The sequence below is a fragment of the Pristiophorus japonicus genome, chromosome 17 (genome assembly GCF_044704955.1).
Source record: "Pristiophorus japonicus isolate sPriJap1 chromosome 17, sPriJap1.hap1, whole genome shotgun sequence".
Taxonomy (NCBI): Eukaryota; Metazoa; Chordata; class Chondrichthyes; family Pristiophoridae; genus Pristiophorus; species Pristiophorus japonicus.
The window spans coordinates 62,090,107-62,106,732 of NC_091993.1; the positions used below are offsets into that span (position 1 = coordinate 62,090,107).

At 48.7% G+C, this 16,626-nt stretch overlaps 1 protein-coding gene across 4 annotated transcripts in view; it reads left to right on the top strand.

The window, feature by feature from the left end:
• The window catches only part of LOC139227755 (DENN domain-containing protein 2D-like), a 76,853-nt gene extending 60,723 nt beyond the window's left edge, over positions 1–16,130 (top strand). For all 4 annotated transcript variants that reach the window (XM_070858753.1, XM_070858756.1, XM_070858754.1 and 1 more), the window contains exons 10-13: positions 6,264–6,305; positions 7,280–7,364; positions 11,770–12,006; positions 14,488–16,130. In XM_070858753.1, coding sequence (XP_070714854.1) covers positions 6,264–6,305; positions 7,280–7,364; positions 11,770–12,006; positions 14,488–14,543 — 420 coding nt within the window. In that variant the 3' untranslated portion in view covers positions 14,544–16,130. The remainder of the gene's footprint in view (positions 1–6,263; positions 6,306–7,279; positions 7,365–11,769; positions 12,007–14,487) is intronic.
• Positions 16,131–16,626: the final 496 nt, after the last annotated feature.

A 16,626-nucleotide genomic window follows, 5' to 3' on the forward strand; every position in this document is an offset into this window, starting at 1 on the left:
GTCATTTCTGCCTGAATGGATAACCTCACATTTTCCCACATTATACTTCGTCTGCCAAATTTTTTGCCTACTCACTTAGCCTGTCTATATCCCTTTGTTGATTTTTTGTGTTCTCCTCACAATTTGCTTTCCCACCCGTCTTTGTATCATCAGCAAACTTGGCTACATTACACTCGGTCCCTTCATCCAAGTCATTAATATAGATTGTAAATAGTTGAGGACCCAGCACTGATCCCTGCGGCACCCCACTAGTCACTGTTTGCCAACCGGAAAATGATCAATTTATCCCGACTCTCTGTTTTCTGTTAGCACGGCGCTCAGTTCTGGGCACTGCACATCAGGAAGGATAGATTGATCTTCGAGGGAGTGGCCAAAAGGATTACAGTACAAGGACTGGTTGTTAGACTAAGGTTGTATTCCCTTGAGTATAGAAGATTAAGGGGTGATATAATTGAGTTTAAGGTGATTAAAGGAGTTGACAGGGTAGGTAGAGAGAAACTGTTTCCTCGGGTGGGAGGAGTCCAGAACAAGGGGGTGTAACCTTAAAATTAGAGCCCGGCCGTTCAGGGCTATGTCGGGGAGCCCCTTCTTCACACAAAGGGGAGTGGAAATCTGGAACGCTCACCCCCAAAAAGCTGTGGATGCTGGAGGTCAAATCAAAGTTTCAAATGAGATCGCTATATTTTGATGGGGCGAGAGTATCCAGGGATATGGAGCAAAGCGGGTAAATGCAGTTGTGGTACAGATCCATCATGGCACAACAGACTGGAGGGTCTGAACGGCCTCCTGCTGTTCCTATGTTACAAAATATTCCAACGTATTACACAGTATTTACAGCGTAGAAACAGGCCATTCAGCCAATGGGTCCTTGCCAGACTTTATGCTCCACAGGCACCTCCTGCCACCCCTCCATCTCAGCTTATCAATATAACCCTCTGTTCCTTTCACCATGTGTTTATCCAGCTACCCCTTAAATGGATCGATACTATTCGCCTCAACCACTCCCTGTGGCAGCGAGTCCCACATTCTCACCACTCTCTGGGTAAAGAGGTTTCTCCTTAATTCCCCATTGGATTTATTAGTGACTATTTTAGAACACTCGGGAATAGGCGTTCCATTCGAAGAGTGCGTTTTTCGAGTCTCTACGTGGCTTGTCCACGTCAGTCCAGCTGTGCCACAGCATGGGTCGGGAGGGATATAAATACAAGTGGTTGAACTGGAAATGTTGCTGTGAATGAGAGTCTGATTAAAGCTGAACAATAGCAAAATGGGAGGGAAGCGCTCCTTAATCTTAAATTAGGCCACAGTTCTAGAAGTATTTTGCTCCCATGGAAAGTGGTTTTCGGTGCACCTCAAGGAAAAAGTGTTATATAACCCCAGAGATAATTGAGGGCACTAAAGGCGGGAGGCAGGAGTCTAGTAAGGGTTAATGTTTGCAGCTTTCATTTCTCACCAACACCCAATATATGTTGGAAATAAAAGTTATTGCCAGTGTCTGGTAATAACAAGAAAACTTAACAGAACAAGTCATTTGGTTCATCGTGTTTTCCTCCCATCAACAATATCCAGTCTAATTGTTTTTGGGGTGAGACATTAAATCTGCTGCTGTGCTTCAGATGGGTTAACAAGGCGAATGGTGTCTGCCGAACCTGATTGTGGTAGTATGCGAGACTTTACCCATGAGGTTCCGTTTCTCCAAACCTCCAGACCTCGACATAATGGCCATCCTTGGTTTGACAGCTAATCAATTTAATCTGATGTTTCCTGTTACAAAGGAACAGTAAATGAGCTGGACAAACTTAGATAGTTAATGTGACCTTGCTAATAGTTGCTCAAGTGTTAGTTTTGGTGCCTTTGTTGTTGAGGCCTATCTGCCATTAACACCCGAGGAGGGATGATTCCCAAACCGTCTATTATAGTCCCACTCCACCACTGTGCCGACTAACCTCCAATATTAGCAAATTCTCATCGGACAATCACCCCGCCATTTTATAACTTTCAAACACCTGACACACCAAATTCTAACGAGCCAAGTGTAATATAGTTTTTACGAAAGCTGTGAGCTATATTAGAAATTAAGTAAAGTCAATAATGACGTTTATAAATCCAAAAAGGCAAACCATGATGTTTCCGAGTTTGTCTGATTGCGTCCTGATGTGAGACGCGGGGTACAATATGGCGGGACTGTCAATGTTTTAAAATGGTTGTTGTAAAAGTTGTTGTAGTTGTCATAAAATTTGCCGATGGACAAAAAAGGAGTTTGTGGGCTGCTCGGTATAGAATTAGTGGGAACACTGCCCTTCAACTGTTTGTTCAATCTTTCCTTTATAGATATAAACTCTCAGTTCTGCTGTCATGCTTGTAAATATTGTTTGCACCCTCTCCAGTGCCTCTATATTTTTATAATATGTGGACCAGAACTGTTCATAGTACTCCAAGTGTGGTCTAACCAGGGTTCAGATCAAGTTTAACTCAACTTCTCTGCTTTTCAGTTCTATCTCTCTAGAAATGCTCCCCAATGTTTTTTTTTAATGGCCTTATTAATCTGTGTGCCACTATTAGTCACCCCAGGAAGCCGCCCCCGCCACCCTCCGCCCCGGGACCTGCTCTGCCCCGGGACCCCCTGCGCCCCGGGACCCCCGCCACTCTCCGCCCCGGGCCCCACCCTCCGCCCCGGGACCTCCTGCGCCCCGGGACCCCCGCCGCCCTGCGCCCCGGGACCCCCGCCGCCCTGCGCCCCGGGACCCCCGCTGCCCTCCACCCCGGGACCTCCCACCTGCTATTGCAACTTCCCCTCCATGATCGACACCCTCACCGGCTGTTACTTGCCTTGTTGGCTGCCGCCCTGGCCTGATCCTGAGGCCTCGGCCCAGCGAGCCGCCTGATCAATTCCCCGCAGCTCGCCAGCCAGATGTAAATGAGGTCGGAGCCGCAACATGGCGGAGGACCTTTTCACTTCCAGGACAGGCGACTGACCCAGGGTCTAAATGGACACCCTGAATTGGGCCAGCAGGTCACCACCTCCCCCTGACTTCTCTATTTTCTCATTCTCCATCGCTTCACTTTTATTTGTGCTTTTAGTGTCAGCTGTGGCTCAGTGGGCAGCACTCTCACCTCTGTCAGAAGGTTGTGAGTTCAAGTCCCACTCCAGGGACTTGAGCACAAAAGTCTCGGCTGACATTCCCAGTGCAGTGCTGAGGGAGTGCTGCACTGTCGGAGGTGCTGTCTTGTGGATGAGATGTTAAACCGAGGCCCCCTCAGGTGGATGTAAAAGATCCCATGGCACTATTTTGAAGAAAAGCAAGGGAATTAACCCCGGTGTCCTGGGCCAATATTCATCCTTCAATCAACATAACAAGAACAGATTATTGGGTTATTATCACATTGCTGTTTGTGGGAGCTTGCTGTGCACAAGTTGGCTGCTGCGTTTCCCACACTACAACAATAACTACACTCTAAAAGTCCTTCATTGGTTGTAAAGCGCTTTGAGATGTTCGGTGGTTGTGAAAGGGGCTATATAAATGCAAGACTTTTTTTCCCTTGTTTTTGTACACCTGGTGATGCAGGAATCCTCCCCACAAACCACACGCTGTTCCACAGCTGAGGCCATGGAGCTCTGACCTTTGACAGCAGCTCAGGGTTGACCCTGTGTGTATGAGCCACACTGCTGGTTCATTTGGGGCATTCAGTTGCTCCAATATTAGTAACACGGTGCTGAAAGAAAGAAGCATATTTATACAGCGTCTTTCACAACCGAAGTTTGTGAAACAGCACATGAGAACGTCTGTGCACAAGAGCCCTGCGCTCTGGTCAGCTCAGGGAAACCCCTCCAGTTTGAACACACAAACAGGCAATTGCGCCCAGCTGCTGTGTGCTGGTGGTTATACTCCACATGGCCCTCCTGCCACCCTGCCCCCGTATCTCCACTCCCTTCTCCCTTGTGTAAGCATCCAGTTCTCTTTAAATACATCAACGCTTCAACCACTCTCTGTGGCAGCAGCTTCCACGTTCTCACCACTCTCTCTGTGTAACACATTTTGCCAAATTCTCGATCTGTTCGTGGCGATTGACTATTCATCCCCTCTTGTTCTGGACTCACCCACAACTGGAGAACACTCCCTCCACATCCATCCGATCGAACCCTTCATCATTTCAAATCCCTCGATCTGGTCCACCCTTCATCTCTTTCCCAGAGAAACGAGCTGCTCAATCTTTCCTGATAGTCACATCCTCTCCATCCCAGGAACATCCCTGTAAATCTTTCCCTGTTTTCTCCAGTGCTACAATCTATTTTTGGTAATATAGAGACTGGAACTGCACACAGTATTCCAGGCGCTATGTAACCTGTCCTGCCTGCCCTGGTACCCTGAGAAGCTTCAGTTTTGAGGTTGCCCGATGTTCCCTGTGAGGAACCCACCTCCTGGGTGAAGACTGGATCAGAGATCGGTGACTGAGTCTCTCTCCTCCATCGCACATCGACACAAACTCACTTACTATGAATTCCCCATAGAGAGAGGACAGTAGGAGTATGTTTGAGTTTGTGTGTGTGTGTGTATTGACACATGCGGTGGAGCAGGTTTCCCGTCGTCTGGATCCCCTTGTCACTGGACCCAGACCGTGCTCCGTCAAGCCCGTGTGGTGGCTGGTGTGCAACAGCCACCCCACATTAAAATAATTCATGCACCGTTTAAAATGAGTTCATCGGTCACCTGAGTGCTCAATTTTAGTGTGGAAGCAAGTCATCCTTGACCCCGAGGGACTGCCTGTGATGATGATGACAAACTCAATCCTTCCCTAACCTCTGCACTGTGGATCTCGCTGTCTCTCTCTGAGTGATTGCAATCTGCAGTCCAAGATCGGCTCACCCAGGGCCTTCAACTGAAGCCCAGCCCGATACAGTTTGTATTCTCACACTGCTGACTCTTGGATCTGACAGCGGATCTTCCAGTCACTGTAACTGTGGGGGCCGCAGTTACCCAGTTACCCGCATCAGAAAACCCAGGCCTCGTTCTCTCACGATGCGGACGAGGCAAGATTCAGTTAGTAACGTCTACTGACGGCAACTGTTTATGAAATCCAAGTTTTAACCTCAGTTCTGTTTCTTTATTCGTTCTTGGGATGTAGGATTTATTGACCATGCCTCATTGCCCTGAGAAGGTGAGCCGCTGCCTTGACTGGCCGGTGAGGCCATTTCAGGGGCGATTAAGACTCAACCACATTGCTGTGGGTCTGGAGTCACATATAGGCCAGACCAGGTAAGGGCGGCAGATTTCCTTCCCTAAAGAACATTCGTGAACCCCATGGGTTTTTGTGGCAACCCGGTCATTCCATGCTCACTGTAATGTATTTGCTTCATGGGTTCTTTGCTTAAGAATTCATAGCAACACATTGCTATTGAGAAATAGTTGGTTTATTAACAAAGGTTTAACAATCACACGACACATTACCAGTTCATCCACCAGGCTCACATCGTGGATCCCCCGAACCCAACTGGCTGGGGTTTTATTGAGTCTTGTGAACATCACGTGACTGGCTAAGCCACTCCCAACTCAACAGCTCCATAACTATTTTAAGCAGAACACTAAAAGTGCCCCCTTTTTGGCAAGGGCACGTTCGACAGCTCTGCAACTATTTTGTTGAAGACAATAAACAAGTGCCCCCTGATTAAAGGGGGGATCGCACTCTGCAAACTTTCATTCAAGTGCCCCCTTGTCTTTTTTGTTTTTTGTTTCGACAGCTCTGCAACCCTATGAGCACCCTCACGGGAGCAAACATTGCAGTCACCATTACTGACACTGAATGAAAATTCCCCAGCTGCCGCGGTGGGATTTGAACTTGGGTCTCCATATCATTAGTCCAGGCCTGTGGATTACTGGTCCAATAACATAACCACTCTGCTCCCGTACCCTGTATAACAATCGAATTAGTTTCACTTCTGTATCATCGCAGGTACCCCTCGACACGGACTGCCCTCAGCCCAGAATGTCTCGCCCCCAGGCTCACTGAATCCAGAGCCAACCCCTTTTAATGAATTGACCAGTAATCATCCTTCAATCGTCAGTGTTCTGAAACCCGAGCGTGACGCCACCCAATCGCTCCGTGACCTTGCCTTTCCGTTGACTGGCGGGGTTTGCAGCTGTCTACACCGAGGGCCTTATTGTTTGAGTAATGAGAGCGCAGTCGGTGGTAAATGGCGTCCCTGTATTGCTGCACCCCCTCTCCATGTCCTATAACTGCTTCTGTTTTATCCCATTCTATTTCAGGGGTTAATGGTGGACTTGAGCACAGGGATGTTCTTGAAAAAAGTAAGTAACTGCTTTCTGAATTGAAGTCGACCTTCCTCTAACTGTCTTGTTGCTGAGTGGGGAAGAATGATCAGTTGGTAGTAACTGCTTTTAAAGAGCGTGCAAGCCTGTATCCCAACCTGGGCAGGGTCCCTGATTGCCCTCCGCCCCCTTTAATGAGGGCTGTTGATTAAAACCCCGGGGCTTTGGCCCCTGCTAATGCCCCGCCGAGAGATAGTGGGAGGCAGGTGAGAGAGGTAGCAGGGTCTGGGTGTTTCCTGTGCCGGCGGCCATGTCCCTCATTGCTTGTTGCTTTTCCATCGCGACAGTCTAACTGAGCCCGGGACCGGGATCTCGGTGCGGGACATCCCACAAGGAATGTTCTGGCTGCTGATTGGGAATCAAATCTGAACCCAGCTGGATGTCAAAGCTCTTTGGTGAGCTCCTGCAGATGGCAATCTCCCCACAGTCCTTTGGTAGTCATGGGGAGGGAATGTATCCAATCAAGATCCCCATTGGAGGGAATGTATCCAATCAAGATCCCCATTGGAAGGAATATATCCAATCAAGTTCCCCACTGGAGGTAGAATATGTCTGATCAAGTTCCCCATTGGAGGGAACATATCCAATCAAGTTCCCCATTGGAGGTAGAATATGTCTGATCAAGATCCCCATTGGAGGGCGGAACCTTACTGATTAAGAATAATAAGACAGCTCCTGGAGCTAGTGGGCGACTGTTACTCAGGAGTGAATATTCTGATTCCGTGTTCCCAGTACAGAGCTGTGTGTGATAGATGTGGCGGCCAGGAATTTGGGTGTGTGGACATGCAGGCTCTTAACCCGATCTGATTTTTCGTCTGTTCATTGGGAAATCTGTCTGGCCCCCACACCTGGACTCCTGACACAAACTTTAGTTACACAGCACTGCCCCGCGAGTGCTCACCTGTGCAATGTATCCATGGAGACGCTGACTGTTGTACTCTCTCTCACTGCAGGTTGGTGATGAACGGGATATTCTGCCCCACAAGCTGTACAAGGAGATTCTGGACACACTGCAGAGCCAGAGAAAGACCTGTCAGTGTAAGAGGCCCCAATGCTTGTCCACCTCCCACATAATGGGCGCTTGATCATTGGAACTCTGTTCTTCAACACTTTGGTTATTGGGTTCACTCCATTTTGAACGTGTCCACATTTGTTTGGGTCTGGCACAGTGCACTTCTTAAAAAAAAAAACGTTAAATGCTCATCATTAGATTCCAGTTTATTCTTTAATGGCTGCCCAGTTCCTTTTCAAATTACTTTAACTAGTAACTCATCAGCTGAATTTATCTCCAACAACCCTGTCCCCTCTCTCACTCTCTTCCTACTCTATATCGTAAGAACATAAAAGCAGGAGTGGGCCATTCGGCCCCTCGAGCCTGCTCCGCCATTCAATAAGATCAGGGCTGATCTTCCACCTCAACGTCACTTTACCGCACTATTCCTATATACCATGGTTGCCATGGTATTCAAAAATCTATCACTCTCAGTCTTGAATACACTCAACGACTGAGCCTCCACAGCCCTCTGGGGTAGAGAATTCCAACGATTCACCACCCTCTGAGTGAACAAATTTCTCCTCATCTCAGTCCTAAATGGGCGATCCTTATTCTGAGACTGTGACCCCAACCAGGAAAAACAACCTCCAAGCTTCTACCCTGTCAAGCCCTGTAAGAATTGTGTATATTTTAATGAGATCACCTCTCATTCTTCTAAACTCTAGAGTATATAGGCCTAGTCTGCTCAATCTCTCTCCTAGGACAATCACCCCATCCCAGGAATCAGTCTGGTGAACCTTCGTTGCACTCCCTCTATGGCAAGTATATCCTTCCTTGGTTAAGGAGACCAAAACTGTACACAATACTCCAGCTGCGGTCTCACCAAGGCCCGATATACTTTTAGTAAGCCGCCTTTACCCTTATACTCAAATCCCTTTCCAATAAAGGCCAACATACCATTTGCTTTCCTAATCGCTTGCTGTACCTGATGTTAACTTTCAGTGATTCGTGTACAAGGACACCCAGGTCCCTCTGAACACCAACATTTCCCAATCTCTCACCATTTAAAAAATCGTCTCCCCATTTACCATCTGCCACTTTATTGCCCACTCATTTAACCTGTCTGTATATCTTTGCAGTCTTTTGCATCCTCCTCACAACTTACTTTCCCACTTAACTTTGCATCGTCAGCCATCTTGGATATATTACTCTCGGTCCCCACCTCCCCCCCATTCAGATCATGGATATAGATTGTGAATAGCTGGGGCCCAAGCACCGATCCTTGCGGCACCCCACTAGTTACAGCCTGCCAACCCAGAAAAGTCCCGTTTATTCCTACTCTCTGCTTTGTCTCCATTAACCAGTTTGTACAACAACCACATCTCCCACCATTTCCCTCAGCGAGGCAGTGACATCTATTTTCTTTCAGTTCTTCAACGACACGGTCACTTCAGGTCTGTCACAGATCCAGCCAGCGGCTTAACCTTGTAATATTCAAGGCTCCTCCTCCCACATTCCTGCTCTCGCTGTCTCCTCTGATCGCCATTGAAACTCAGTGTGTCCTCCATCACTAAAGCTCAGAGTTCTCTCTCTGCCTTTTCCTCTCAACACCTCCTAATTCCGTATCAAGCCCAAGACCATCCAAAACCTGAACCCTGCTCCCAAATCTGGGCGAGTCTTCTCGCACCTTTTGTGCGCACTCGGCTGAGAGACAGGAAAGAGCTTATTATTTAATCAATTTTCTTGGCTCCCTTATCATTCAAAAATCTGTCTATCTCCACCTTAAATATATTCAATGACCCAGCCTCCACAGCTCTCGGGGGCAGAGAATTCCACAGATTTACAACCCTCAGAGAAGAAATTCCTCCTCATCTCAGTTTTAAATGGGCGGCCCCTTATTCTGAGACTATGTCCCCTAGTTCTAGATTCCCTTATGAGTGGAAATATCCTCTCTGCATCCACCTTGTCGAGCCCCCTCATTATCTTATATGTTTCAATAAGATCACCTCCCATTCTTCTGAACTCCAGTGTGTATAGGCCCAAGCTATTCAACCTATCTTGTCAACCCCCTCATCTCTGGAATCAACCTAGTGAACCTTCTCTGAACAGCCTCCAATGCAAGTATATCCTTCCTTAAATACGGAGACCAAAACTGTACACAGTACTCTAGGTGTGGCTTCACCAATACCCTGTACAGTTGTACCAGGACTTCTCTGCTTTTATACTCCATCCCTCTTGCAATAAAGTCCAACATTCCATTTACCTTCCTGATTACTTGCTGTACCTACATACTAACTTTTTGTGTTTCATGCACAAGGACCCCCAGGTCCCTCTGTACTGCAGCACTTTGCAATTTTTCTCCATTTAAATTATAATTTGCTTTTCTATTTTTTCTGCCAAAGTGGATAACCTCACATTTTCCCACATTATACTCCATCTGCCAAATGTTTGCCCACTCACTTAGCCTGTCTATATCCCTTTACTCTCCTCGAAGCTGCAGGTGACCAGTGTTGTTCCCTCCCCACCCTCCCGAATCCTCTCAAAGTTCATTGCAGTGCCTCCGGCTCAAACCCATTATTTCCCAGACTGTGGAACTCCCGCCTCTCCGGCTTCCCTCCCTCTTTCAATCACTATTGTCTGATTGGCTTTGCCTTCGGTCCTTATCATGGTTGCCTTGGTTTGAGAACCAAACCTAACCGATGTGTTCGCAGATAGACTGATTCGCAGGGAAGATTTGAGCTTGTTTACTGCTGCTTACCATTTCCAAGTGACCCCAATGATGTATTGCTTGAAACAAAGAACCACATTATAGAACCCCAGTGTTTATTAAGGCAGCGTTGATCATGTAGTTGGGATGTCTGGAAAGACCTCACTAAACTGATGACAGAATTATCACCACGATCGCGAAGCCAGCAGATGTTGAATTCAATCGGTCAATAATGCCTGCTGGCTGTGTGCTTACTGGTTAGCGGGGTTTATGGTTCTGGTTGTTTTTGTATCTTTACATAGAATCGCAGAATAGCAGAGCATAGGAGGAGGCCATTCGTCCCAGAGAGTCTGCGTGGGCTCTTTCAAAAACCAACCCAGTCAGTCAGTCCCCCCACCCCCGGCTCTTTCCCCATATCCCGGCACTTTGTTCTCCTTCAAGTATTTATCCAGTTCCCTTTGACGGCTGCTATTGACTCTGTATCCACCGCCCTATCAGGCCGTGTGTTCCAAATCCTCACCACTCCTTGCGTAAATACGTTTTTCTTCTTGTTGCCTCTGGATCTTTTAAAGTCATCTTCACTCCGTGCCCTCTGGTTACCGACCCTTCAGCCATTAGAAACAGTTTCTCGTTATTTACTCTGTCTAAACTCCTCCTGATTTTAAACACCTCTGTCAAATCTCCTCTTAACCTTCTCTGCCCCAGGGAGAACAACCCCAGCTTCTCTGGTCTATCCACGTAACTGAATTCCCTCATCCCTGGAACCATCCTCGTAAATCGCTTCCGTGTGAAGTAGTGGGAGGATTCACAGGCTCCTTACGGTTCTGACAGGCCATGCACGTTCCTTCCATCTATATCCCAGTGATTTGCGGGGGGGCGGGGGGGCTCCGTCTTATACAGGGGGGGACTTTATGGGGTCCCGCAGCCCATACCATGAGGTGGGGCCACCCACACCCACTGGACACCAGTATCCCGCTGGGTCAACCCAGGAGCCAGAGCTGCGGCCTGCAGTCACAGGGGCTGTCTGGGGCAGGATTAAACCCACCACCTTCAGACCCTGAGCCATGAACGGTGCCACTGAGCTCAAGGCTCTCTCTGTGGTTTGCTGATTGCAGTAGATGACAGGCACATGATGTCTATTGGCAGGGAAATGGCACAACTGCATTTTAATTGCCTTCATGGAATGATAAGCACAGAAGGAGGCCATTCGGCCCATCATGCCTGTACCGGCTCTGTGAAAGAGCGATCCAGTTAGCCCCACCGCCCCCCCCCTCCCCACAGCCCCGCAGATTTGTCTCCTTTTGAAACTGACGATTGAATCTGCTCCCACCATCCTTTCAGGCAGTGCATCCCAGATCACAACAACTTGCTGCGTAACAAAACGTTTCCCCATGTTGCCTGTGATTCTTTTGCCTTCAATCTGTCCTCTTGTTACCGACCTTTCTGCCACTGGAAACAGTCTCTCCTCATTCACTCGATCAAAACCCCTCATGGTTTTGTGATATTTTACGATGTTAAAGGCACTATATAAATGCAGGTTGTTATTGAATGGAGAAAGTTAGTAATTTGTTTGTTATTATAAAGGACTATAGTGCGAGGCACCACCGAGGTTGACCAGCATTGGAGAAAGCATGCAGCAAATGAAGGTGTGGTTTGGCTGGAGCTGATGGTCTAGAGCTCTGAAGGAGCATTATGCAGTGAGCTGATATTAATGTCTTTCTGCATCTTGTGTTTCCCAACAGCCAGCCAAGAGTTGAACAATATGGTGACAAACACCTTTGTGCTCTTCTTTGTTAAAATCGCTGGGCATTACTCGGAGCACCTCAAGCGGAACATGGACGGGGCTACCTTCCACGACAAACAATTCCGCAAATCCCTCGCGTCCAAATCCATCCGCAGGTTTCTCAAAGTATTCATGGTGACGCAGATGTTCTCGCTGTTTGTCGAGGAGCTCCAGAGGCACCCTTGCTCTCAAGAAGGTAAGCAGGGTAAACCTGACACATTACTGCTGATCATAGGGCCGAGCGATGTATGTCACACCATTACCCACTGACCCCGAGGGAGCCTAGGACATTGGCTCTCTGGCTCGCCACGACCCAACTACAACAATGCTAGTTCCGTCCTGTTCCCATCAGGCCACTGTTCATCCTAAACCCACCCCAGCCCCCACTTCATGCTCAGTCACGCTCTGCAATAAAGCACAGAGCACCAACGAGGAGTTCAAGAAGCAACACACCGAATAAATACATTCTGCCACTATTCCCACTAAACTGCTGACCACCCAACTTCCCTTCCTGGCTCCCATGCTACTGACATTTTAAACGGTTCTCTCTCCTCAAGTACTGTGCCCCCTCCTTGAAATCTGCCCTCTGCTTAAAAAAAAAAAACACTGTACTGATACCCGCCCTCCTGTATGGCTCAAAGACGTGGACCATATACAGTAGACACCTCAAATCACTGGAGAAATACCACCAACGATGTCTCCGCAAGATCCTTCAAATCCCCTGGGAGGACAGACGCACCAACATTAGTGTCCTCGACCAGGCCAACATCCCCAGCATCGAAGCACTGACCACACTCGACCAGCTCCGTTGGGCGGGCCACATCGTCCGCATCCCAAAGCAAACGCTCTACTCGGAACTCCTACACGGCAAGCAAGTCCTAGGCGGGCAGCGGAAACGTTTCAAGGACACCTGAAAGCCTCCCTGATAAAGTGCAACATCCTCACTGACACCTGGGAATCCCTGGCCAAAGACCGCCCTACGTGGAGGAAGAGCATATGGGAGGGCGTTGAGCTCCTCGAGTCTCATCGCCGAGAGCGTGCAGAAACCAAGTGCAGGCAGTGGAAGGAGCGTGCGGCAAACCAGACTCCCCACCCACCCTTTCCTTCAACCACTGTCTGTCCCACCTGTGACAGAGACTGTAATTCCTGTATTGGACTGTTCAGTCACCTGAGAACTCACTTTTAGAGTGGAAGCAAGTCTTCCTCGATTTCAAGGGACTGCCTATGATATAAAAAAAACATCCTCGACCCCTCCGTCCTTGCAAACTACCAGCCCATTTCCAACCTCCCTTTCCTCTCCAAAGCCTTTGAACGTATTGTCGCCTCCAAAATCCATGCAGATCTTTCCCGGAACTCCATGTTTGAATCCCTTCAATCTGGTTTTCCCGCCTGCCACAGTACCGAAACGGCTCTCATCAAGGTCACAAATGACACCCTCTGTAACTGTGACAAAGGCAAACTATCCCTCCTCGTCCTCCTGGACCTGTCTGCAGCCTTGACACGGTTGACCACTCCATCCTCCTCCAACGCCTCTCCACCATCGTCCAGCTGGGTGGAACTGCACTCGCCTGGTTCCAGTTGTTTTTAAAAAAAAAAAGAAAAAGACTTTCATTTATACAGCGCCTTTCACGACCACCGGACGTCCCAAAGCATTTACAGCCAATGAAGTTATTTTTGAAGTGTAGTCACTATTGTAATGTGGGAAACATGGCAGCCAATGTACGCACAAATGACCAGATAATCTGTTTTTGTTATGTTGATTGAGGAATAAATATTGGCCAGGACACCGGGGATAACTCCCCTGCTTTTCTTCAAAATAGTGCTGTGGGATCTTTTACATCCACCTGAGAAAGCAGTCGGGGCCTCGGTTTAACGTCTCACCAGAACGGCTGCACTCCCTCAGCACTGGGAATGTCAGCCTAGATTTTTTGTGCTCAAGTCCCTGGAGTGGGATTGGAACCCACAACCTTCTGACTCCGAGGCGAATGTGCTGCCCACTGAGCCACAGCTGACACTGGTTGGCAGATAATCACCTTCTCTCCCCGCCCCCACATCGTGCCCCCCCAGGATCAATCCTCGGCCCCCTCCTATTTCTCATCTACGTGCTGCCCCTCGGTGACATCATCCGAAAATACAGCTTCAATTTCCACATGTACACTGATGACACCCGGCTCTACCTCCCCACCCCGCCACTTGTACTGCATGAGCAGAAATTTCCTCCGACTAAATACTGGGAAGAAAGCCATTGTCTTCGGTCTTTTCCACAAACTCCATTCGCCAGCCACCAACCCCATCCCTCTCCCTGGCAACTATCTGCAGCTCAACCAGTGTTTGCAATCTCAGTGTCATATTGGCCCTTAATCAGATCTCTAAATTGTCAGAACCAACACTTGCATAAGAAAGGATACAACACAAGGTCATTTAATACCTGTCAACTCATCCCTTTTTGGTGTGGAAGCAAGTCATCCTCGATACGAGGGACGCCTATGATGATTCGATATCTCCCACAGCCCATCTCTTCCCCATCACGGACTTGATCCCCATTTAATCCCCTTGCACATCGGGCTGATTCCTGGTCCAAATTTCTGTTCCTTCAAGTCAGGGATTATTTGCACAGGTTGAGAATGACTATCTGATGTGTCTCTCTCTCGCTCTCTCTCCCTCCCTCCCTCTCCAGGGTTCTTTGAGCAGAAGATAAGAGAACATCAGGGGAACAAAAAGAAAGTAAAATAAGTATCCAAAGGGAGGAGATGACATCAGGAGGCCCTCCCGATGTTAGCCTGCAACCTCTCGCTATAAATGGGAACGTGGTGAAGCGGGAATTATGGGCTGCAAAACCCCGGCGACAAAGAAGGAGGCGGATCCCTCAAAGATATGCCAGCATTGCAAGCGGCCTGTAAATATTTGATGCTTGTATTTAAATGGAGTATTTTCAGAAAGTACAGTTTGGAAAAGAGAATGTGATGCAGAGGACATCTTCGAATATCATCAACGATAGTTTTATTGACATGTTTGCTTCCTGCCCTCAGACTTTAATCTGTCCCTTTTTGTGAATGTAGAATCGGTGGTGGGCAAGCAATGTCTGAAGCCTCACTCTGCGTTGCCCCTGCATGTGCGCGGGTTCAGGGGTCAATTCGAACCCGACCCACACGGCAGGTACGATCGAGCGGGTGATTGTACCCGCTCTGATCCCCACCCTTTCCAGCTTTAACCTGCAGGCAGATGTAAACCAAGGTCCCACTCAATGTTCCCGTGAGGCTGTGTGGCCACCCAGCGGCCTGAGGTCCCGTGCAGCAGCCTCACCGGCTTTTCAATTGGAAAACTGCACCTGCGGCGAATTTTGAATGGGCAGCAAAGCCCGTTAAAGGGGCCGCTTGCCCCCCCCCCCCATTAGAGGAAACATTGGTCCTATTACATCACTAGTATCCCGGTGCAGTATTAACCGGGTCTGAGCGGGGAATCACTGCGACGATCGCTCTCGGCAGCAGCAGGTCTGCCCTTCGGGTCAGTATTCAAATTGCCTACATTGTGCCAGATGTGCTCCTCTGTGCCCTACATGCAAAATCACAGCCCCTCCCATCCCCATCTGCCCCGAAACCCCCTTCCTCGTCACTTACCTGGAAGCCTTGGGAGGGGAGGGGGCTGCCCTTGACAGTCGGTTCCCCTCCCCTGCTGTTTGCAGTCACTGTGTGTCACATCAGTACCAGCTGTGGCTCAGTGGGCAGCACTCCCGCCTCTGAGTCAGACGGTTGTGGGTTTAAGTCCTACTCCAGGGACTTGAGCAAATAAATCTAGGCTGACACTCCAGTGCAGTGCTGAGGGAGTGCTGCACTGTTGGTGGTGCCGCCTTTCAGATAAGACATTAAACCGAGGCCCCGTCTGCTCTCTCAGGTAGACATAAAGATCCCATGGCACTATTTCGAAGAAGAGCAGGGTGTATCCCTGGTGTCCTGGCCAATATTTATCCCCACACCATCATGGTCGTTAACACATTGCTGTGAAACATTTGGGGACGTGCTGAGGTCAGGAAGGATTCTGTTTCGATGCAATCCTTCTCTTCACGTGGTTGCAGGCAGGGGTTGGAATGTCTCCGGCCTGTGTGCGTTTGGTCCACTGAAACCCGCTGGTGGGCTTTCTTTGCTGCTGGGCCTTCCTGGCCGTGACCGCAAGCATCTTTCATTGTACATTCTCGGTGTTGGCTTGTCGTTTCTGATCATGCTGTGAAATTTCTAGTTCTGCACAAGGTATGGTGACTCACTGGCTGTACATACTGTAAATAGCATTGGAAATGGAGATTTTAAATAAAATTGTTGGTTTAAATCTTCTTGCTGCACTTCTGTTAATGAGAAAAGACCGAGGAAGACGCATTCGGACCAGGAACGCTCCAGGTTCGATCCCTGTTCCTAATCTCAGCCACAGCTCTACCTCAGATCAGGATTTCAAATGATGCCAACCTGGGTGAACCATGGTGTGATACACCTTACGAATGTTACTGTTCACCTGAACGTGGATCCCCAGAGGTTAAGTTGACAGGGCAGGAGGACTGGTGGCTGTATGCTCGGTTTCAGATTGGGTGTCTTGTTCTCGATTGATCATAGGCAGTCCCTCGAAATTGAGGAAGACTTGCTTCCACTCAGTGAGTTCTCGGGTGACTGAACAGTCCAATAGGGGAATTCGTCTCTGTCACAGGTGGGACAGACAGTGGTTGAAGGAAAGGGAGGGTGGGACTGGTTTGCCGCGTGCTCCTTCCGCTGCCTGCGCTTGTTTTCTGCATGCTCTCGGCGACGAGACTTGATGTGCTTCGCGCCCTCCCGGA